Source organism: Stomoxys calcitrans, chromosome 5 (genome assembly GCF_963082655.1).
Source record: "Stomoxys calcitrans chromosome 5, idStoCalc2.1, whole genome shotgun sequence".
Lineage (NCBI taxonomy): Eukaryota > Metazoa > Arthropoda > Insecta > Diptera > Muscidae > Stomoxys > Stomoxys calcitrans.
The window spans coordinates 27,557,307-27,579,904 of NC_081556.1; the positions used below are offsets into that span (position 1 = coordinate 27,557,307).

Here is a 22,598-nt window from a genome sequence, read left to right on the forward strand (position 1 = left end):
ACTTAACCTGTTTTTACTTATTTATGATAATTTATGAACAACAAAATTGCTTTGGATGAATAGATGTATAAACTAAAAGTTTTGTTAACAACAACAAAAACATTTAAACTCATGTATTGTATATTACGCAATCATCGGCTTTTTTGGCTACAACTGAGGTAAGAGCTCAAATAGATAGATTTAAACAAAAATAACAAATTCCACTATAATTCAAAGTGAAGTGTTCAGAATGTTGCAAGTAAAACCCCTAAGCGAGGAAATGCAAAAAGTTGCCATTGAAGAATTAGGTGAAGTACCAAACAGAATACCTGAGGACTTGCAAGGCTTTAAAGATTGGCTTAACATGCAGCCGCATCTAAAGGCTCGAATGGACGATCAGTTTCTCATACAATTTCTAAGAGGCAGCAAATATAGTCTAGAAAAGGCAAAACTAAAGATTGACTATTTCTTTGCCTTGAAAGGTAAATATGCGGATTTATTTTCTCTGACGAATGTTGATGAACCAAGATTTCGTTCTTTTCACAATGTGAGGTGAGCTTGCATTTCAATAGCAAAAGTATCACCAGCATTATTTATTCACCTCTCCAAGTTATTTCCTTCAGCTCAGTGTTTGTATTGCCCAAACCTTTAAATGACTTCGGTCCAAGAATTCTTATGACTCGTTTTACTTTTGGACCTAACGACTATTTAGCTGAAGATGTGTTACGCTATATGACCGCTCTTAATGAAATCGCCATCATGAGTGATCCGTATGCATGTATTTGCGGTATATGGTATATGCTGGATTTTGCTAAAGCCACCACTGGCCATATGGTAATTTTTACACCCAGTCTTATTATGAAAATGATTAGGTTTTTCATAAAGTCTATGCCATTACGCATCAAGGAAATCTGTATATTTAATCTATCATCATATTCTTATACAATTTGCAAGACCCTGATGCAATATGTTCCGGAAAAATTGAGAAATAGGGTAAGTCAAAGCACTTTTTTCGCATAAAAATACATCTAAATCGATTAAGTAGTTTCCAAAGGTAAGATAAGTCAAAAGTGATCAAGGTAATACCCTATATCTTATTCTGAATATGTACTTACAACAACTTGTTACTGCAAGCATGTCATATACACTACACTAAAAATTTCTAAAAATTTATGTGCCGCTTAGATCTACACCGAAAAAATAAAAATCGGTTTCAATCACAAAATTATTTGAACCAATTAATTTTTTAATTGAAACTGCTTCAAACACAAAAATTTTAATTATAATATCGATAACAGTTTTTGAAAAAAGGTGATTGAAAAAATTTTCAATTAAAAAAATGTTGAAATGAAAATTTTTATAAAATTCTAACTAATTTTTAATCAATCCAATTAAAAAAATTATTGAATTTTTTCAATAGAATATGCATTTTATTTAATTGAGAATTTTTTTAATCATCTTTTTTCAAAAACTTTTATCGATATTATCAGTTTCAGCAGTTTCAATTAAAAAATTAATTGGCTCAGTTAATTTTGTGATTGAAACTGCTTTTTATTTTTTTCGCTGTAGATCTAATCGGCACACAATAATTTTAGGAAATTTGTAGTGTAATAAATTTTTTAATTCGATCAATTAAAAATTTAATTGAAAATTGTACAGTGTTATATTAAAATATTTGAGAAAAGCGCGCTGTATAGGGCGCACCCTCGCCTTCGATGCAACATGGTTCACATATGTAAAACTCCTAGAGCACGAATTTGAGGTTTATGTTTGTGCCATGATCACTGCTTAAAAACAAAACACCTACGACCTTAAATCGAGAGATCGGTCTATATGGCAGCTATATCTAAATCTGGATCGATCTAGGCCAAACTAAAGAAGGATATCGAGGGGCCTAAGACAACTCACTGTACCACATTTCAGCGAAATCGGACAATAAATGCGCCTAGTAAAGGCCCAAAACCTTAAATCGAGGGACCGGTCTATATGGCAGCTATATCCAATTCAGAACCAATCTGGGCCAAACTGAAGAAGGATGTCAAATAACATAACTCAACTCACTGTCTCAAATACAAGCAAAATCGGCTAATAAATGCGCCTTTCATTGGGCCAAAACCTTAAATCGATAGATCGGTCTATATGGCATCTATATCCAATTCAGAACCAATCTGGGCCAAACTAAAGAAGGATATCAAGTGACCGAACACAACTCTCTGTCTCAAATTTTAGCAAAATCGGATAATAAATGTGGCTTTCATGGGCCTAAGAGCTTAAATCGACAAATCGGTCTATAAGGGGGTATATCAAGATAAAGTCGGTTTATATGGGGGCTATATTTGTTTATAGACCGATTCCGATTATACTTAGCATGGATATTGGAAATCATAACTCATGTGTTTGTTCCACATTTCAGACAAATCGAATGAAAATTGACACTTCTAAGGGCTCAAAGAGTCAAATCCGGGTATCGGTATGTATGAGGGCTATAGCTGTTTATAGACCGAGTCAGATCATACTTGGTATGTATATTGGACATCTCAACTCAAGTCCTTGTTCCAAATTTCAGCCAAATCGGAGGAACATTCCTAAGGACTCCAGAAGTCAAATCTAGGAATCGGTTTATATGGGGGCTATAACTGTTTATAGACCAATCCCGATCATACTTAGCATGGATGTTGGAAATCATAACTCTAGTCTTTGTCCAAATTTCAGCCAAAAGGGATGAAAAAATTAGCCTTCTAAAGGCTCAAGAAGTCAAACCCGGGGAAGGGTTTATTTGGGGGCCATATCTGTTTATTGACCGATTCCGATCATACTTGACATGGATGTTAGAAATCATAACTTAAGTCTTGGTTCCAAATTTCAGGCTAATCAGGCATGGATGTTGGAAGTCATAACTTAAGTCTTTGTTCCAAATTTCAGGCTAATCAGATCAAAATTGTGGCTTCTAAGAGCTCAAGAAGTTAAATCCGGGGGATCGGTTTATATTGGGGCTATATCTGTTTATTGACCGATTCCGATCATACTTGGCATAGATGTTGGAAATCATAACTCAAGTTTTTGTGTTAAATTTCAGACAAATCGAATGAAAATTGAGGTTCCATAGGGCTCAAGAAGTCAAGTCTGAGTCCGTTTATATGGGGGACATGTATGTTGAAAGTCATAACTCAAGTTCTTGTTCCAGATTTTCGCCAAATCGGATGAAAAATGAGGCTTCTAAGGTCTCAAGAAGTCAAATCCGGTGATGGGTTTCTATGGGGGATACATCAGGTTATAAATTGATTTGGACCGTACAAGGCACATTTGTTGGAAGTCATAGCAGAATATCACATGCAAAATTTCAACCACATCGGTAAAACTAGGGACTTGTAAGGGCTCAAGAAGTAAATTGGGAATTGGTTTATATGGGAGCTATATCAGGTTATACACCGATTTATACCGTACTTGACACAGTTGTTGGAAGTCATAACGGAACATCACATGCAAAATTTCAGCCACATCGGAAAAAATTGCGACTTGTAAGGGCTCAAGAAGTCAAATCGGGAGATCGGTTTATATGGGAGCTATATCAGGTTATAAACCGTACATGGCACAGTTTTTGGAAGTCATAACGGAACATCACATGCAAAATTTCAGGCACATCGGAAAAACTAGCGACTTGTAAGGGCTCAAGAAGTCAAATGGAGGATCGGTTTATATGGGAACTATATCAGGTTTAAGTCCGATTTGGACAGTTGTTGGAAGTCATAACCAAATACCGCATGCAAAATTTCAGCCTCATCGGACAAAAATTGCGGCTTCCATGTTGATCGTAACTACGCCTCAAATGGTCAATCTGCTTAGTCCAATTTTGGCACACTCTTTCCAATATTTCGGCCGGTATCTCACGAATAAAATCTTCAATGTTGTCTTCCAATGCGTCAATTGTAGCGGACTTTTCTGGGTAGACATAAGTTTTATCATAACCCCACAAAATCTAAAGGCGTTACGAAGTACGGTCCAATGATACCACCAGTCCATAAACCTCACCAAAATGTGACTTTTTCTGGTTGCATTGGTAGCTTTTGCAATGGTTTTGGCTAATTTGCACTCCAAAATCGACAATTCTGCTTTTTTACGTATCCATTGAGCCAAAAATTAGCTTCGACGTAAAATGGAAAAAGAGCGAGATGAACTTTCTTAACAAAGCACGCATTTTGATAATAAAATTCAATAATTTGCAAGCTAGGTGTTACAAACGGAATGGTGGTGGGTATAAAAATGATTGAATCAATAATATTTTAAATGAAAATTGACAAAATTTCAATCACGTTCGTAATTGAAAAAAAAAATCCAGATTCAATTAAAAAATCATTAATTCAATTTTTAATTGAAAAAATTTTCGTAATATTTTTTTGTAAATAGTTAAAAAAAATTGTATAAAGAACAACTCTGTTTTATTTCATATAAAACCTTTCAGTTGATCTAGCTCGATTTAGCCCATTCATCCGCTTAAATTGTTTCCGAGCATCACGTTATCTTCAATTCGATCATCAATCCTAAGATGATTGCTATAAATATCAATTTTGAAACACTGTAAAATTGAAACGAAGATAGCTCTTTTTTTTTGTTTGTTTTAAAATTTGCCAACGGCTACGAGATATTTATACTGGTAATTAATAACAGGAAAATAATGATTTTCAAAGCTGAAATATTTTGAAGATGTTTGAAATGCAGTGTCTCTTTGTTGTCTTTTCACCATCTTCATTCGCTGGCAAACAAATATTATGAAGTCGACTTGAGGAGAGCTATCTTCGCAGTTAAGCTGAGTGACACACGCTAGATGTCAGTGAAGCAAATAATTTAAATGCAATTGCGCCATAGTATCATCGTTTATGGCCAAATCGAGGCATTAGTGATTCAAACGTCAAGCTTTGAAGATGTTACAAGTTATACCACTCAGTGCAGAATTGCAAAAAATTGCCAACGAAGAGTTGGGAGAAGTGCCGCACAGAATTTCCGAAGATTTAATGGTCCTAAAGGATTGGATAGCCTTGCAACCTTATCTTAGGGCTCGTACTGATGATCAGTTCCTTATACAATTTCTGAGAGGTTGTAAATATAGTCTGGAAAAAGCTAAAAATAAAATCGATAAATTTTATGCCCTGAAAAGCAAATGTCCTGAGCTGTTCTCTGTTACCAATGTTGATGAATGCAGTATTCGCCGTTTTCATAATCTTGGGTAAGACTGCAGAAAATGACCCCATATCTGGTGTTGACAACTAATCCATTGCTAACTCATGCAGATCGGTGATTTCATTGCCAATCCCCTTAAATGACTGCGGGCCAAGAATATATATTTGCCGCTGCACTTTCGATCCCCGTGACTTCTATGTCGGCGATGGTTTACGTTATGTGACGGCCCTCAATGAGATTGCCATGATGAGTGACCCCTACACCTGCATCTGTGGCACCTTGTACATTATGGACTTTGCCAATTCCACGACAGCCCATTTAATGGTGCTAACACCCAACATTGTAAGGAACCTGATACAATTCTTCGAGAAGACTATTCCAGTGCGCATTAAAGCGATATGCATTATTAATTTAACGCCCTATGCTCATAAATTTTGCAATATGATGCTGCAGTATGCACCAGAAAAATTGAAGAACAGAGTAAGTGTAGTGACATGAATGATGATGTAATTGTATCGTTGTACACCAATTGCGATTACATCCAGTCTAATGGGTCACCCAGACCTAGCTCCATGATCTAAACAAGAACGTGGAGTCACGAACGCTCTATAGATCTAAGCTACAGAGAATGTGTCTTCTCGTCTCTGCAACTAAGGCAGTGATCGTTGTAAAGTCGCCAGACAGTTTGCATGTATGGCCATTGGCCAGTTAGCTATGGGATAAATCTTGACAGCTTCCGCCGGTTGAGGCAGAACATTTACATTTGAGGTTGTATGTATTGGGGCAAGCTAATTATAGCCTCCACAAGGGCTATAGCTAGGGAGAGGAAGTGATCGTTGTAAGGTCGTTAGACAGTTTGTATAACTAGCCATTGGCCAGTTAGCACTGGGACAAATCTTGACAGCTTCCGCCGGTTGAGGTGCTCAACATTTCAGGTTGTATGTATTGGGGCAAGTTAATTATACCCTCCACAAGGGATGTAGCCAGGGGTAGGCAACATATACAAACTCAATTTAGCTGTAGGTCATAATACTACTATACATACCAAACTTCTGTTAAACCAGAAAAAATTAAAGCTCTTAGGAACCGAACAACGATAATCGAAAGACCGGTTTATATAGACTAGTTTTGACCATACTTGGCACAGTTGTTGGAAGTCATAACAGGACGCCACATGCAAAATTTCAGCCAAATCCGACAAAAATTGCAACTTGTCAGAGCTCAAAAAAGTCAACTCGGGTGATCGGTTTATATGGGAGCTATATCATGTTCTAGACCGATTTGGACCGTACCACGCAGAATTGATAGAAATCATAAAAGAACACTACATGCAAAATTTCAACCAAATCGGAAAAAATTGCGGTTTGTAAGAACTCAAGAAGTCCAATCCGGGGATCGGTTTATATGGGAGCCATATCAGGTTATAGACCGATTCGGACCCTACTGGACACAATTATTGGAAGTCTTAACAGAACACCACATTTCACAAATTTCAGCCAAATTGGACAAAATTTGTGGCTTCCAGGGGCTCAAGGAGCCATATTAGGAGATCGGTTTATATAAGAGCTGTATCAGGTTATAGGCCGATTTTAACCGATTTAAGGAGATAGGTTTATATAAGACCTGTATCAGGTTATAGACCGATTTTAACCGTACTTGAGACAATTGTTGGAAGTCTTAAAGCACATTATGTACAAAAATTTAACCTAAATCGTACAAAAATTGCGGCTAGCAGGAGTTCAAGAAATCTGGTTATTGATCGATTTGGACCATACTTGGCACAATTGTTGGAAGTCATAACAGAACAATTTGTGCAACAATTTTAGTCAAATCGAACAAAAATTGTGGCTTCCAGTGGCTCAAGAAGTCATATCGGGAGATCGGTTTATATGAGAGCTATATCAGGTTATAAGCCGATTTGTAATGTACTCGGCACAATTGTTGTAAGTCGTAATAGAAGACAATTTGCAGAACTTCAGCCAAATCGGACAAAAATTGTGGCTCAATAAGTCATATTGGGGGATCAATTTATGTTGGAGCTATATCAGGTTATAGACCGATTTAGACCATACTTTGCACAGTTGTTGAAGGTCATAGCAGAATACTATGTGCAATTTAGCTATCTCGGACAAAAATTGTGGCTTCCAGGGGCTCAAGAAAACAATACTTGAGTTATATCTCCCAATATTCATGCCAAGTATGACAAGAATCGGTATATAAACAGATATAACCGCCGTATAAACCGATCCCCTGATTTGACTTCTAGAGCCTCAATTTTTATCCGATTTGAAACAAGGACTTGAGTTATGACTTCCGAAATCCATGACAAGGCTGAGATAATGACCCCATTTAAACCGATCCCCGGATTTGACTTCTTGATTAAAGCCTAAATTTTCACCCGATTTGGCTGATATGTGGAACAAAGACTTGAGTTATGACTTTCAGCACTCATGCCAAGTATGATCCGAATCTGTCTATAAACATATATAGCCCTCATATAAACCGGTCCCCAGATTGGATTCCTTGAGCCCTTAGAAACCTCGATCTTCATCTGATTTGGCTGAAACTTGAAACAATGACTTGAGTTATGATTTTCAGCATCCATGTCAAGTATAATTCGAATCGGTCTATAAACATATATAGCCCCCATATAAACCGATCCCCAGATTTGATTTCTTGAGCCCTTAGAAGCCTCAATTTTCATCTGATTTGTTTGAAATTTGAAAAAAAGACTTGAGTTATGACATCCAACATCCATACCAAGTATGATCCGATTCGGTCTATAAACAGATATAGCACCCATATAAACCGATCCTCCGGATTTAACTTCTTGAGCCCTTAGAAGCCACAATTTTCATCTCATTAGCCTGAAATTTAGAACAAAGACCTGAGTTATGACTTCGAACATCTATGCCAAGTATGATCTGAATCCGTCTATAAACATATATAGCCCGCATATAAAACGATTCCTGGATTTGACTTCTTGAGCCCAAGAAGCTTTAATTTTCATTCGATTTGGCTGAAATTGGAATGAAGGCTTGTGTTACGACTTTCAACATCCTTGTCAAGTATGATCCGAATCGATCTATAAACAGCTATAGCCCACCTATAAACCGATCCCTGGATTGGACTTCTTGAGTCCTTAGAAGCCTCAATTTTCACCAGATTTGGCTAAAATTTAGAACAAGGACTTTAGTTATGACTTTTAACATTCATGCCAAGTATGACTCGAATCGGTTCATAAACTGATATAACTCCTATATAAACCGATCCCCGGATTGGACTTCTTGAGCCCTTAGAAGCCTCAATTTTCATCTGATTTGTTTGAAATTTAAAAAAAGGACTTGAGTTATGACATCCAGCATCCATACCAAGCATGATCCGATTCGGTCTATAAACAGTTATAGCACCCATATAAACCGATCCCCCGGATTTAACTTCTTGAGCCCTTAGAAGCCACAATTTTCATCTGATTAGCCTGAAATTTGGAACAAAGACCTGAGTTATGATTTCCAACATCTATGCCAAGTATGATCTGAATCGGTCTATAAACGGGGGCTATCCCCATATAAAACGATTCCTGGATTTGACTTCTTGAGCCCAAGAAGCCTTAATTTTCATTCGATTTGGCTGAAATTTGGAATGAAGGCTTGTGTTACGACTTTCAACATCCTTGTCAAGTATGATCCGAATCGGTATATAAACAGCTATAGCCCACCTATAAACCGATCCCTGGATTGGACTTCTTGAGTCCTTAGAAGCCTCAATTTTCACCAGATTTGGCTGAAATTTAGAACAAGGACTTTAGTTATGACTTTTAACATTCATGCCAAGTATGACTCGAATCGGTTCATAAACTGATATAACTCCTATATAAACCGATCCCCGGATTGGACATCTTGAGCCCTTAGAAGCCTCAATTTTCATCTGATTTGTTTGAAATTTGAAAAAAGGACTTGAGTTATGACATCCAGCATCCATACCAAGTATGATCCGATTCGGTCTATAAACAGATATAGCACCCATATAAACCGATCCCCCGGATTTAACTTCTTGAGCCCTTAGAAGCCACAATTTTCATCTGATTAGCCTGAAATTTGGAACAAAGACCTGAGTTATGATTTCCAACATCTATGCCAAGTATGATCTGAATCGGTCTATAAACGGGGGCTATCCCCATATAAAACGATTCCTGGATTTGACTTCTTGAGCCCAAGAAGCTTTAATTTTCATTCGATTTGGCTGAAATTTGGAATGAAGGCTTGTGTTACGACTTTCAACATCCTTGTCAAGTATGATCCGAATCGGTATATAAACAGCTATAGCCCATTTTAAATTAAACAGAAGTAAGTTTCAGCAAATAACAGACTTTTCAGCAGTCATGCTGCTGTTCTGAAATGACACACATTTAGCTATGACAGCATAACTATTGCTGTAATAGTAGTAAAATTAACTACTAACAGTCGGCAGACAGTGTTTGCTACTATCAGCAGACCATTTTCTATGAGTGTATATACACCGATCTCCCCATTAGCATTCTACAGCCCCAAGAAGCTTAAATTTCCAGCTGAATTGGCAGAGATTTTGTACGTTAAGTACACATGTGCTCTTCAACTAATTTAGTTTGTGTAAATTTTAAGTTCAATCCATGATGATAGGTTTACAAGATTCGGCCCCACCAAACTCAGCACATATAACTAATAATAATATACTGCTTGAGAATTCAATTTTAATTTTACACAAATACAACTTCAGTCAGAAGGTTTGTTATGTGCTTCAAGTTGATCAACGTAGAGCTATTTTTAATGGACAACTTAAGCACGTGTATCCAGAATTTTCAGAATTAAAGTTCATAATGAACATCCACAAAATGTTTGTGAACTAACAGGTTCAATAATAGTCTAATTCACTTGTGTTTATGACTGGAATATAATTTGCAAATTTTTACAAGCTTCATCGAACTTAGCAGCAGCTTCATTAAAAATATAGCAGCAAACGAATACAAGCTTTTTTCTTGCTTTCAAGAGGTTTATAAATATGGAAATGTCTCTATTTAGCTATAGATAGATTAAGATTTTAATTTAGAAAATGTTTGACATTTATTTGCCTCTCTGCTTGCAGTAGGGTTTGGACTTATTCACTAAATGTTTGGCTTATTTTTCAAACCAAAAAACAGGTTTTGTTTTGTTTTTTTTTCTAACCAAAAAACGCATAGACTGACATTTTACAAAGATAACACTATTCGTGTTTAAGAACTACGCTATTCATCATGTTAAAAATTAAACCTCTCAGTGCGGAATTACAAAAAGTTGCCAATGACGAATTGGGTGAAGTTCCAAATAGAATTGGCCAGGATTTGCAGACCCTTAAAGATTGGATAAGTAGCCAATCCCATTTAAGGGCTCGTACGGATGATCAGTTTCTCATACAATTCCTTAGAGGCTGTAAATATAGCCTGGAGAAAGCCAAAGAAAAAATTGACTATTTCTTTGCCATGAAAACCACATATCCTGAACTGTTTTCGGTGACAGATGTGGATGATCCAGTAATTCGTCGCTATCAAAATTCTGGGTAAGGCTAACAACTAAAGCAGTGTTAAGTAAGGCAGGGCCCAAGCATGTGTACTACCCACTGCCATGGATCGATCGTATGTGAAATTTGTAATTGCCAAATGCCTATAGGGCTCAAGACGTCAAATCGTGAGATTGTATTATATGGTAGCTATATCAGGATGTATGCAGATTTGGATCGTATTTGGGACAGTTGTTTGAAGTCATAACATAACCACCACCTCATTTCAGCCAAATCGGATAATAATTGCGCACTCTAGAGGCTTATGAAGTCAAGATCCGACATTGTGCTATATAGGCAGATATATCAGGTTGCGAACCGATTTGAACCATGCTTAACGCAGTAGTTGGAAGCCATAACGAACCAACTCATGAAAAATTTCAGACAAATCGGATAAAAATTGCGCCCTCTATAGGCTAAAAAGGTTAAGATCCAAGAATGGCTTATATTAAAGCTATATCAAAACATGGACTTCCTGCAGCTTGAAATACCTTGAACAGTATAGGAGAGTTGAAGAAGGCCTTGTAGTCGCCGAGAAGATGGCAATTGTCGTTCTATCTTCCTTGGTTTTTTTCCAGTATATGCGTGTCACGCTTGAGTTATTTTGAGTCGTGAGTGAGTCGCAATTACGTGATAGTGCGAGACCATGGTTGAAATAAATTTCTTAGTGCGTGAGCAAAAATGAGTGAAATTATACTCACGACTAGAGGTGTGTATGTGAGTTGTCGTGTCACGAGTGAAGTCATTTGATTTGTAAGTGAGTTCCAAATACAATCACGTGATCGTGCATGACCGTGATTGAATTAAAATTCTTCGTACGTGAGCGTGAGTGAGTAAAATCATGCTTATGACTAGAGGTGTGCACGTAAGTCGTGGGTTGTCGTGTCGCGCTTGAATCACTTTGAGCCGTGAGTGAGATTCAAATTCATTCAGGTGATCGTGCGTGACTGTGATTGAAGTAAATTTCTTCGTGCGTGAGCAAGAATGAGTAAAATCATGCTCACGACTAGAGGTGTGCACGTGAGTTGTCGTGTCACGCGTGAGACGTCCGAATTCGCTGACATTTTGGACAGTAAGTTGTGTAAGACCCTTCGACATCCTTCTTTAATATGGCTCAGATCGGTCCAGATTTGGATAGAGTTGTCATATAGACCGATCTCTTGATTTTAAGCCTTGAGCCCATAAAGGCGCATTTATTGTTCGATTTCGCCGAAATTTGGGACAGTGAGTTTTGTTATACACTTCGACATATTTTTTCAATTTGGTTCAGATCAGTCCAGATTTGAATATAGCTGCGATAAATACCGATCTGCAGATTTATGCCTTGGGCTCATAAATGGCGCATTTATTGTCTAATTTGCGTGAGTAAAAATATAGTCTCGTGAGCTTTCATGAACGTAAGTCGACATTAAAAAGTCATCGGCGTGCTTGCGTGAATATATTCTTTTTCTCATGAGCGTGAGTGAAAAATCAATCACGTGCCCATCGGTAGTATGAATATCTGATACTTGGTGAATTTACCAGGTTCAAAGCAGCATTGGTAGGGCCCTATTATAGCGTTGCCTTAAGATTTTGATATTTCATACAGTACGTATGGCGAAAGGACACTTATTCCTCTGTAGTAAGTCCTTACGTCTTGCCTCTCTTTTTGTTTAAGCACCATAGTATGATGAGGTTTTAAATCATCAGATGTGAGCTCTTCTAGCCAAATTGCTCAAACGAGCTGATGCATATGCCTCATTAGTGAGTCGCCTTTGGTATGAAACAGTGTTGTTGGCAACCCATTGACTCCAGCTGCCTTGTTCTTATTCAGCCGTGTTACTACTAAGCTGACCTCATTTTGACTAGGCGGTAAATATTCTATGCCGCCATCAAAGATCGGTTATGTGGTATATTCGTAGACAATTTCACATAGTAAAGGGTGATTTTTTTGAGGTTAGGATTTTCATGCATTAGTATTTGACAGATCACGTGGGATTTCAGACATGGTGTCAAAGAGAAAGATGCTCAGTATGCTTTGACATTTCATCATGAATAGACTTACTAACGAGCAACGCTTGCAAATCATTGAATTTTATTACCAAAATCAGTGTTCGGTTCGAAATGTGTTCATTCACCGTAACGTTGCGTCCAACAGCATCTTTGAAAAAATACGGTCCAATGATTCCACCAGCGTACAAACCACACCAAACAGTGCATTTTTCGGGATGCATGGGCAGTTCTTGAACGGCTTCTGAGCATCTTTCTCTTTGACACCATGTCTGAAATCCCACGTGATCTGTCAAATACTAATGCATGAAAATCCTAACCTCAAAAAAATCAAACCTTTTCTTTCTCTATCGGCATCTGTTACCAGACTTTCTTCTTTGTCTCTACAGTAGGATGAGCCTGCAACAAAGTCATTTATTCCGACTGCTGATCATCTCGACCCGCTCACGTCTTTCCATCTCTCTCTTCTTCCTACGGCATAAACATTTCTCCTCTTTCGCATTATAAATGGAATTACAAAATGAACATACCCTCATCCTTCGGTGGTGGCTATACAAATGAGACTCAAATCAGTCGAAAATCCATTTTACAATGTTTCCCCTTCCACTGGTAGTGGCGTACACAAAATCCGATTCAAACAATATTTTATCTTACTCGATTGTGTAAATATCTTCCCTTTAACCTTTCTTGCAGCACAGTTATTGTTCTGCCAAAACCATTGTGTGAATACGGACCAAGAATATTTTTGTGTCGTTCTACATTTAGGCCTGAAGAATTTTCTGTACGCAACTGCGTGCGCCATATTACTGGCCTTAATGAAATAGCCCTTATGAGTGATCCCTATGCCTGTATCCAGGGAATACTGTATATTTTGGACTTTCAAAAAGCTCAATCTGGCCATCTATTGGCATTAACGCCCAGTGATTTTAAACACAATGTAAAATTTTTTGTGAAAACATTACCTTTGCGCATCAAGGCAATATGTGTAATAAATTTATCACCATATGCTCATAAGTTTTGCAAAATGATGATGCAATATGCTCCAGAAAAATTCAGAAGTAGGGTAAGTTATATAAATATGTATTATATTTATAAAGATGTCTAATATAGAGATTATTGATTGAACTCCTTAAAAGGCTGAGCTATGAAACTATAAGGACGAGCTGAAAAAGGCTCAGAACAACTCCTGAGTGGAATTCTGCAGCTCCGTAGCGCCTACATCTGAGGCCTCTGCGATAATGAAGATTTTATTCTCAAAACCTATAACGGTGGGATACAATCAGAAGTTAGAGAATATATGGACAATGTTTAGTAGGAAAATACCAGAACTACTCGTTGATACACATTTTCCAGCAAACTCTCTAACGGACAACGTGGCGCCCGTAGAGGTTGTCACTGGTGTTCTTAGTGGGAGTTTGTTGGGAGAATTGTGTCTGAGTCGAAAATCCTTTGGGCGATAAATAGTTTCGACTCCTTTAAGTCGCCAGGTTCTGATGATATATCACTGGTTGAATAACAAGCTGTGTTCGATAGGCTGGCTTCTTGGTTTAGGGAGACATACTCTGCCTGGATCAGCATGTCGTATAGGCCTGAGGGATGGAGAGACACAAAGATCATTTTCATTCCAAAACCAGGAAACCCTTACCACACCAAGGCGAAAGTCTTCCGTTCTTTTTGTTGAAGACTCTAAAGAGGTTGATAGAAATATATCTTAGGGCAAAGAAGGCAAAAAAGGTTCTCTCGCTGCCAAGGAAGATACAATGGTAGCATATCTTGGCATTAAAGGTGCTTTTACACATAAAAAATAAAAAAAACGATTTTAATCACGAAAGTAATTGAACCAATTGATTGTTTAATTGAAATTGCTTCAATCACGTTTTTTGAAAAAGTAATTGAGAAATTTCCAATTAAAAAATTGCATATTCAATTAAATAAATGATTGAAATTTTTTAAAATTGCAGTTAATTTTTTCATTCATCCTATTAAAAGAATGATTGACATTTTTGAAAATTTCAGTTATTTTTTTAATTAATCCAATTAAAGACATTATTAATTTTATTGAATATTCCAATTACTTTCTATATTAGGTTGCCTTGATAGTTGGTAGCGTGCTCGGCTGACATATAGATCGATCTCTCGATTTAAGGTCTTGGGCATTTTTTACCGGATTCTGACGAAAGGTGGTTTACATATATACTCGAGGGGGAGGGTGTACAAAGTTCGATCCGACCAAACTTAATGCCGTTTTACTTGTTTCTCTGCACTTTTCGTGTCTATATTTAAATTTATTGTTTTTTCGGTAATAAATAAAAAAACTAGCCATTTAACAAAACAAAAAATGATGCCGGCAATGGTAGCCATAAGGATCAAGGGTTGCTTATATAAGTTTTTATGCCATGTTCCTGACTATAAGAATTGTATTTTTTTGCATATGTTTCTTCTACTTTTCGCCTATGTTTCTTCTAAATACTTTTCGCAGATGTTTGCAAAAAAAATATTATTCGCTTAATGAAAAAGTATTTTTTAAACCGTGAATCGTAAAATGTTTCGTGAATCCTGATTTTTTCTCGTGAGTCGTGCGTGAATACAATTTTTGTCTCGTAAGCCTGCGTAAATGTGAGTCAACATAAACAAATGTGCGTGAATCAAATTTTTGTCTCGTGAGCGTGCGTGAACGTGAGTGAAAAATCAATCACGTCAACATCTCTAGTATATAAGATTCGGCCGGCCGAAATTAGCACACTTTTACTTGTTTTCGATTTAGGGTATTTAGCCCTATGAAGCCCGATTTCGCCGAAATTTGATACAGTATAGTGCAAGGCTCATCAAAGTCCGAACCGAACCATATTTAGCTGCCATAGCAGATCTATCTCTCATTATGAGGTCTTAAGCCCATAACAAGCGCATCTATTGCTCGACTTCACCATGATTTCGAATAGTGTGTTGCACCAAGCCCCCTGCAGTCAAAAGGAATATGGTTCAGATCGAGCCATTTTTTCATACAACTGCCATATGGACCGATCACTCGATTTAGGGTCTTAAGCCCGCAAAAGCTGCATTTGTTGCCCGATTTCGCTGAAATTTTAATCAGTGCATTGCACAAGGCTCCTCAATGTTCGAACCGAATACGTTTCAGAACAGACCAAATTTAAATATAGCTGTCTAAAGTCCGTTTTTCCGTTACAGGGTCTCGAGCCAACAACTAAAATTTATAATAATGAGTTGGACTAGACCACCTTTTGTTTGATCCTAGGACAGTACAGATCGGAACATATTTCGATATAGCTGTCATATAGACCCCGAATTAAAGTATTTGCCCATAAAAGCCACCGGATATCCTAGACGAATCTTTCGGATTTTCCGGTATGGGGTTTTAAACCGGTCCATAACCTGATATAGCTCCCATACAAACCGATCTCTCGATTTTACTAGCTCTATAAAGAGATGGGCAAAAAGCTTTACAAATGCCATCCATGGTGGAGGGTATATTAGATTCAGCCCGGCCGAACTAACTTGTTATACCTTACCCCACAACAGTAGTGGTGTGTGGACTTGGAAGTGTAAGGCATTATATAGTCGGCCCCGCCGACCTTTGCTTTTCCTTCCTGGTTTTTATTCAGCTATATTACCTCTTTACTTATCATATTTCTATTTGTTTCTCTCATTTCAGATTCATTTATGCGGTACTGATCTAACCGAACTGGAGGAATATTTACCCCGAAAATACCTCCCCGTTGAATATGGCGGTGAAAACGGTTCTTTGGAGCAACTATGCAAAGACTACAACAAGGTCTGGGATGAATACAGAGAATATTTTAAGGAGAATGCCCAATACGGTACAGACGAACGTCTGCGTGTGGGCAAGAAAATCGAGTTGGATGGTGATCTGGGCATTAATGGCTCATTTAGAAAATTGGATGTTGATTAATATTATTTGTAGTTGTTATAATAAATATTTATAATGTGGGTGATTTGTTCTTACATAAATATATTTATAGAGGGTTTTGTAAAAAATTCATTTTTTTGGTGTCCACCAAGGCTGATTGTAAACCTCCTTGTGCCATCAAAACACAAGGGGGCATGTGGGGAAGACGATGAGACGTTGGGGCACTTCCTATATAATTGTCTGGCTTTCGCTGCTAACAGACATCTGTACTTAGGAGGGGACACAATGCAAGACATGGACCAACATAGAGCCAAACAATTAGGGATTTTGTAAATAGCATGGAATTCTTGATTCATTGTGGGTTAGCCAACCATACAATAATTGGAGTGGGATAGCCAATGAACTGTCATCAGTATACTCCAATGTATTTGCGGAATTTCCTGGGTCTCCTCCAGTTTTGACGATGCAGGCTGGTATCGAGGCCGATACAGACTAATTGCCATCTGGGATCAACGCTCAATGGAAATGTATCGTTGTGCACTAAAAAAGATTGGTGAGATCTGGCCAGGTGCAGCACTAGATTTAGTCAAGAAGGAAGATATTCCTTCTCTACCAATGGCGCATGCTTGGATACCAAGGATTCCCTCAGATCCTGAATCAATACTTGGAAGACTAAGGGAATGTAGTCCCAATCTTTCAACTACCGACTGGAAGATTGGATAAGGCTGATGGTGACCGGAGACATGCAGTATTCGTTCTAAACTCCGGCTGTCTATCAGACTTAAACAAGTCTGAAGGGGTTGTATCTTACGGATTCCACAAGTTGAAACAGAAATGCTATAGAAGCTGTGGGGTTGGGGAATCAGGAGACGACTCAGCAGTTGTTCCTGAACACTTGTCTGAGTTAGTGAAGCATCTAAGAAGAAATCGTCCAAACCGAAAGTGTCCAGCGTCCTGAGGAAGAGTGGTTCCACAGCCTTCTTACCTAACCCTGGATGCGTACAGTGGTTGAAGTTCTGAATCCTGACTATGGTCCGATTTCCACATATAAATCTCCACCATTGTAAGGCCGCTTCTGCGGCACATAATTCTCCTGATGGTAGGGGGATTTAACGTGGTTCTTATCCAGGAACCATGGGTGTGTGGAGGAATGGTTCGTGGACTAGGAATTCCGGGACACAGAGCTTGTATTCTTGCAAAGTCTAAATGTTTTTCTTCATCCGTCACTAAGCACTGAAGATTTAGTAGTAGCCAGCCTTGAAATAAACAAGTCTCATTACTGGCTGGCTTCCCTATATATGGCACACGATTCAGAGATGCCACCTTCAAACCTTAAGTCGCTGGTTGAAGACGGGAAGAAAAGCCTCATTGTAAAAAGTGATGCTAATGCACCTCACCAGATATGGGGAAGATCGGATGTCAACGAAAGGGGTGAGCTGCTTATTCAATATATTATAAGTTGCAATCTGGCGATATGATCCAAGAAAAAGTGCAGAAAACTCTTCAACAGATCAAAAGCCACAAAAGCACCACACGATTCGGACATCTATAAGGCTGAGCTAAGAAAATATAAGGGCGAGCTGAGAAAGGCTCAGAACAAATCCTAGGTAGAATTCTGCACCTCCGTGGAGGATACATCTGAGGCCTCTAAGCTAAGGAAAATTCTGTCCCCGAGACCTATTACGGTGGGGTATATTCAGAAGTCAGAGAATGTATGGACAATGGCGGCTATGGACACTGTGTTATCCTTGATACAATATCCGTTGTTCCAGGCAGTGTGGATTTCACCTTACCTGAGCCGCTTTTTGATAAAAATTACTGTACCACCATTCCTGATAGAAACGAATGGAACAACGATATCCCAGGGTATTGTAAAGCGGACGAGCTTGCGAGACTATGAACTACCTTACGCATTCCAAGGAACTGAAATCTGTGGGTATGCCTCTAGCGACATGTAAGCTATGTTTTATAGACCAGTCCCGAAGGACAAAGAGAGGGCTGTGAGTATTCTAAATTTATGTGGCCTAATGTAGACTTGAAGAGGTCTACCGCTTTGCTGTCACTGGCTAGAACAGACGTCTTAGTCATTGTCACCGTCATGACAAGTCATTGTCCAATCGGAAAACATGCTGACAAACTGAAGTAACGACTTTTGCAGAAACTGTGAGGACATCGAATGAAGAAGAGACTACAGAGCACCTTCTGTGTGTGTGTACCGCACTGGCAGTCAGAAGGAGTTCCACTTTAAATTTTCATTTCATTGAGAACGTATCTGATTTAGCGGATGTGAACAATCGCAAGTTGGAGGCCACCGTAGCGCAGAGGTTAGCATGTCCGCCTATGACGCTGAACGCCTGGGTTCGAATCCTGGCGAGACCATCAGAAACAAATTTTCAAACGGTGGTTTTCCCCTCCCAATGCTGGCAACATTTGTGAGGTACTATGCCATGTAAAACTTCACATCAAAGAGGTGTCGCACTCGGCACGCCGTTCGGACTCGGCTATAAAAAGGAGGCCCCTTATCATTGAGCTTAAAACTTGAATCGGACTGCACTCATTAATATGTGAGAAGTTTGCCCCTGTTCCTTAGTGGAATGTTCATGGGCAAAATTTGCAATTTGAACATTCGCAAGTTATTGGGCTTTTTAAGGCGATCTGGATGGTTCAACGGTAGGAACTAGAAGGCATATTCCTTCTTCTGTTCCTGTGGTATCACAATTGACGAAAACGTCTAAATGAGTCTGATGGCATACTGGCACTTAAACCTAACGTAATCTAGACCGATCCGGCAATTTTGGATCTTAAGCCATTTGTTTGATTACGCTGAAATTTGAAACAGGAAGATGTACTAGGGGTCCCGTTGTTCAAACCGAATATGGCCCATATCGGACCGTACTTACATATGGCTGTTATAAAGACCTATATACCAGTTTAGGGTCTTAAGCCCGTAACAGGAGCATTCTTTATCCGATTTCGATGAAATTAGAAACAGTGAGTTGTTTTAAGCCTCCCGACATCCGACTTAAATATGGTTCAGATCGGACCATATTTAGATATAGCTGTCATATAGACCGATCTGATAATTTAGAGTCTATAGCCCATAAAAGCCGCAATTATTACCTGATTGCGCTGAAAGTTTAAACTTTAAGCCTCACAACATACGACTCAAATATGGGTCAGATCGGACTATATATAGATACAACTGCCATGAAGACCGAACTGTCGATACAGGGACTTAAGCCCACAAAAGCCGCAATTATTATCCGATATCTCTGAAATTTGTAGTGAGTTGATGAACGTCTACTGATATCCGACTCAAATATGGTTCAGATCGGTCTTTATTCAAAAAAAAAAAAGGCTGCCCTATAAACCTATCTGCTGATTAAGGGTGTTGAGCCCATAAAAACTGCATTTATAACCCGACTTCGCTGAAACTTGAAACGGTGAGTTGTTTTAAGCTTTCCGTCATCACACCTAAATATGGTTCAGGACAGACTAGATTTAAATATAGCTGCCATAAAAGCCGCAATTCTTATCCAATTTCGCCAAATTTTGAAAAAGCGAGTTGATAAAAGCCTCGCTACATACGACTCAAATATGTTTTAGATCTGTCGATTTAGGGTCTTAAGCCCATAAAAGCCGCAATTTTTATCCGATTTCGCTGAAAATTGACTTCTGAGCCCTTACAAGCCGCAATTTTGGTTCGATTTGGCTGAAATTTTGCATGTAGTGCCAACTAATATGGTCTAAATTGGTCAAGAACTTGATATAGCTCCCATATAAACCGATCTCCCAATTTGACTTCTTGAGTCCTTGCAAGCCGCAATTTTTGTCCGATTTGGCTGAAAATTTGCTCATAGAGTTCTGTTATGACTTTCAACAACCGTGACAAGTACGGCCCAATAGACCTATAACCTGATATAGCTCCCATATAAACCGGTCTCCCGATTTGACTTCTTGAGTCCTTTCAAACCGCAATATTTGCCCGATTTAGCACATAGTGTTCTGTTATGACTTCCAACTACTGTGCCAAGTACGGTACAAATCGGTCTATTACCTGATATAGCTCCCATATAAACCGGTTCCTAGAAACTTTAAATTTTGCTGTATTGACAAAAGTTTGGTATGTATTTAGAATAAAACGATGTTCTCCAACTAAATTTATTTTGCATACATTTTAAGCAGAATCCATGGTGGTGGGTTCCCAAGATTCGGCCCAAACGAACTTAGCACACTTTTACTTGTTTAAAATTAAGAAAGCATTCAATACAGCTTGACGATAGTAAACATAATAAACGATCCACTTAATTGTTGAACCTGTTTTTATACCGAAAAAGTATAACAGGCTTTATTATAAATTCACTAGAATGTCATTAAGCGAAATCAATTGAGCAACAAATATGGCTCAAAAGCCGGAATAGCTTAAACATTTTTTTTATTAAATAAATACATTTAAAAGATAACATATAAAATTCAATGGAATAATTTAATATAATTTAAATTTAAATTAAAAAAAAAACAATTATGCAAAAAAAATGCATGGAATTGTACGTCAACCGGCAACCGGTTAATGGAGACCATTATATCACCTCAATGCCACACGGCGTCTCCTGAGGAGAGATGAGTTAGATGGTTTGACGTCAAACATTAAGTTAGTTGGTATTGAATGACTTAGAGTGAAAGATGGCCCAAATAAGACCTCTAAGCGCGGAACTGCAAAAAATTGCCTGCGAAGATTTGGGCGAAGTTCCCGCCAGGATTCCCGAGGATTTGGTCGCCCTTAAATTATGGATTCAACAGCAGCCTCATTTACATTCCCGCACCGATGATCAGTTTCTGATACAGTTTCTAAGAGGCTGCAAACATAGCTTGGAGAGAGCAAAAGAGAAATTGGATCATTTCTATGCTTTGAGAACGAAATATCCCGAGACGTTTTGCGCCACCAACATCGATGATCCCAAATTCAGAGCTTATTTTGATCAGGGGTAAGTGGTATTTTAAACTTGGTAAGACATCTTCATAATTTTAATGTCTTGCTTCTTTTTTCTTTTTTGCTTGGACTCGCGCAGTGTTGTGTTACCCTTGCCTACACCTCTCAATGATTGCGGTCCTCGCATTTTATTCGCGCGCTTCAACTACAGTACGGATCAAGATATTGAGAAGGTTTTATTGCCATTAAATGCAATGAAAGAAAATTTCATGATGAATGATCCCTATGCCGGCATACATGGAATAGTCTATGTAACAGATTTGGCCAAAGCCACTACAGGTCATTTATTACAACTAACTCCAGGTACTGTGAAAAGGTTAATGACATACTATGAAAAATCGGTTCCCTTGCGTATTAAGGCTCTATGTTATATTAATGCTCCAGCTGCTGCTGAGCAGTTCTTCAAATTGTTATTATCCTGCATCTCGGACAAACTTAAAAAACGCGTAAGTTCTCTGAATGTTTACCTTGGATTGAACTGTAATGAAGAATTTTGCAGGTTGTTATATGCAGCAAGGACATTAGCAAAATATACGATCATATACCTCAAAAGTATTTACCTGAAGAATATGGAGGCTCCAATGGATCTTTGGATAAAGTTTGTGCAGACTACCACAAGGTCTGGGATGAAAGTCGAGAATACTTCAAACAAAACTCAGAATATGGCACAGATGAACGACTACGTCCTGGCAAGCCTTTAGATTTTGATGGAGTCTTTGGTACGGGAGGATCATTCAGGAAAATTAATGTTGACTGAAGTGGTCATATTATGAGGTTACTTACTAAGCCAAATAGTAATAAAGTGATATTAGGGCAAATATTTAAGAAATCATATAGATCACACCGCATATAGTCTGAACTAGTTGTTGTTGTAGCAGTGTGTTGTGTTCTATCTTTCGTCTGCTTGATTCTGTGAAATTTCCAGCTTCAGGAACTTTGCTAGTAAAATGGGGTGCGTCCAGAGGGATCTGGGTCAGAGACGAAAGGGTCTGTCTGGGCAGTTAAAGA

At 38.3% G+C, this 22,598-nt stretch overlaps 2 protein-coding genes across 3 annotated transcripts in view; both read left to right on the top strand.

Annotated features, from left to right (window-relative positions):
* LOC106085652 (alpha-tocopherol transfer protein-like) overlaps nucleotides 1-16,722 on the top strand; it is a 31,953-nt gene extending 15,231 nt beyond the window's left edge. Inside the window, exons 1-3 of one of the 2 annotated variants that reach the window (XM_013249975.2) lie at nucleotides 4,893-5,200; nucleotides 5,265-5,634; nucleotides 16,385-16,722. In XM_013249975.2, the coding sequence (XP_013105429.2) occupies nucleotides 4,899-5,200; nucleotides 5,265-5,634; nucleotides 16,385-16,642 (930 nt within the window). In that variant the 5' untranslated portion in view covers nucleotides 4,893-4,898 and the 3' untranslated portion in view covers nucleotides 16,643-16,722. Of the gene's footprint in view, nucleotides 1-4,892; nucleotides 5,201-5,264; nucleotides 5,635-16,384 lie in introns of those variants that run through there. The other variant, XM_013249976.2, reaches the window with a different exon arrangement.
* A 4,561-nt stretch (nucleotides 16,723-21,283) lies between these two features.
* LOC106085653 (retinol-binding protein pinta) lies at nucleotides 21,284-22,410 on the top strand. The gene is made up of 3 exons (XM_013249978.2): nucleotides 21,284-21,585; nucleotides 21,670-22,036; nucleotides 22,090-22,410. Exons 1-3 carry the CDS (start codon nucleotides 21,284-21,286, stop codon nucleotides 22,345-22,347), a joined length of 927 nt encoding a protein of 308 aa, XP_013105432.2. The 3' UTR covers nucleotides 22,348-22,410.
* Nucleotides 22,411-22,598: the final 188 nt, after the last annotated feature.

Bases quoted from the DNA above. Each gene is read 5' to 3' on its own strand.
- LOC106085653 (XM_013249978.2), top strand. From the start codon at position 21,284: ATGGCCCAAATAAGACCTCTAAGCGCGGAACTGCAAAAAATTGCCTGC. The intron at 21,586-21,669 runs GTAAGTGGTATT...GGACTCGCGCAG, and splicing joins AGAGCTTATTTTGATCAGGG to TGTTGTGTTACCCTTGCCTA. The intron at 22,037-22,089 runs GTAAGTTCTCTG...AGAATTTTGCAG, and splicing joins CGGACAAACTTAAAAAACGC to GTTGTTATATGCAGCAAGGA.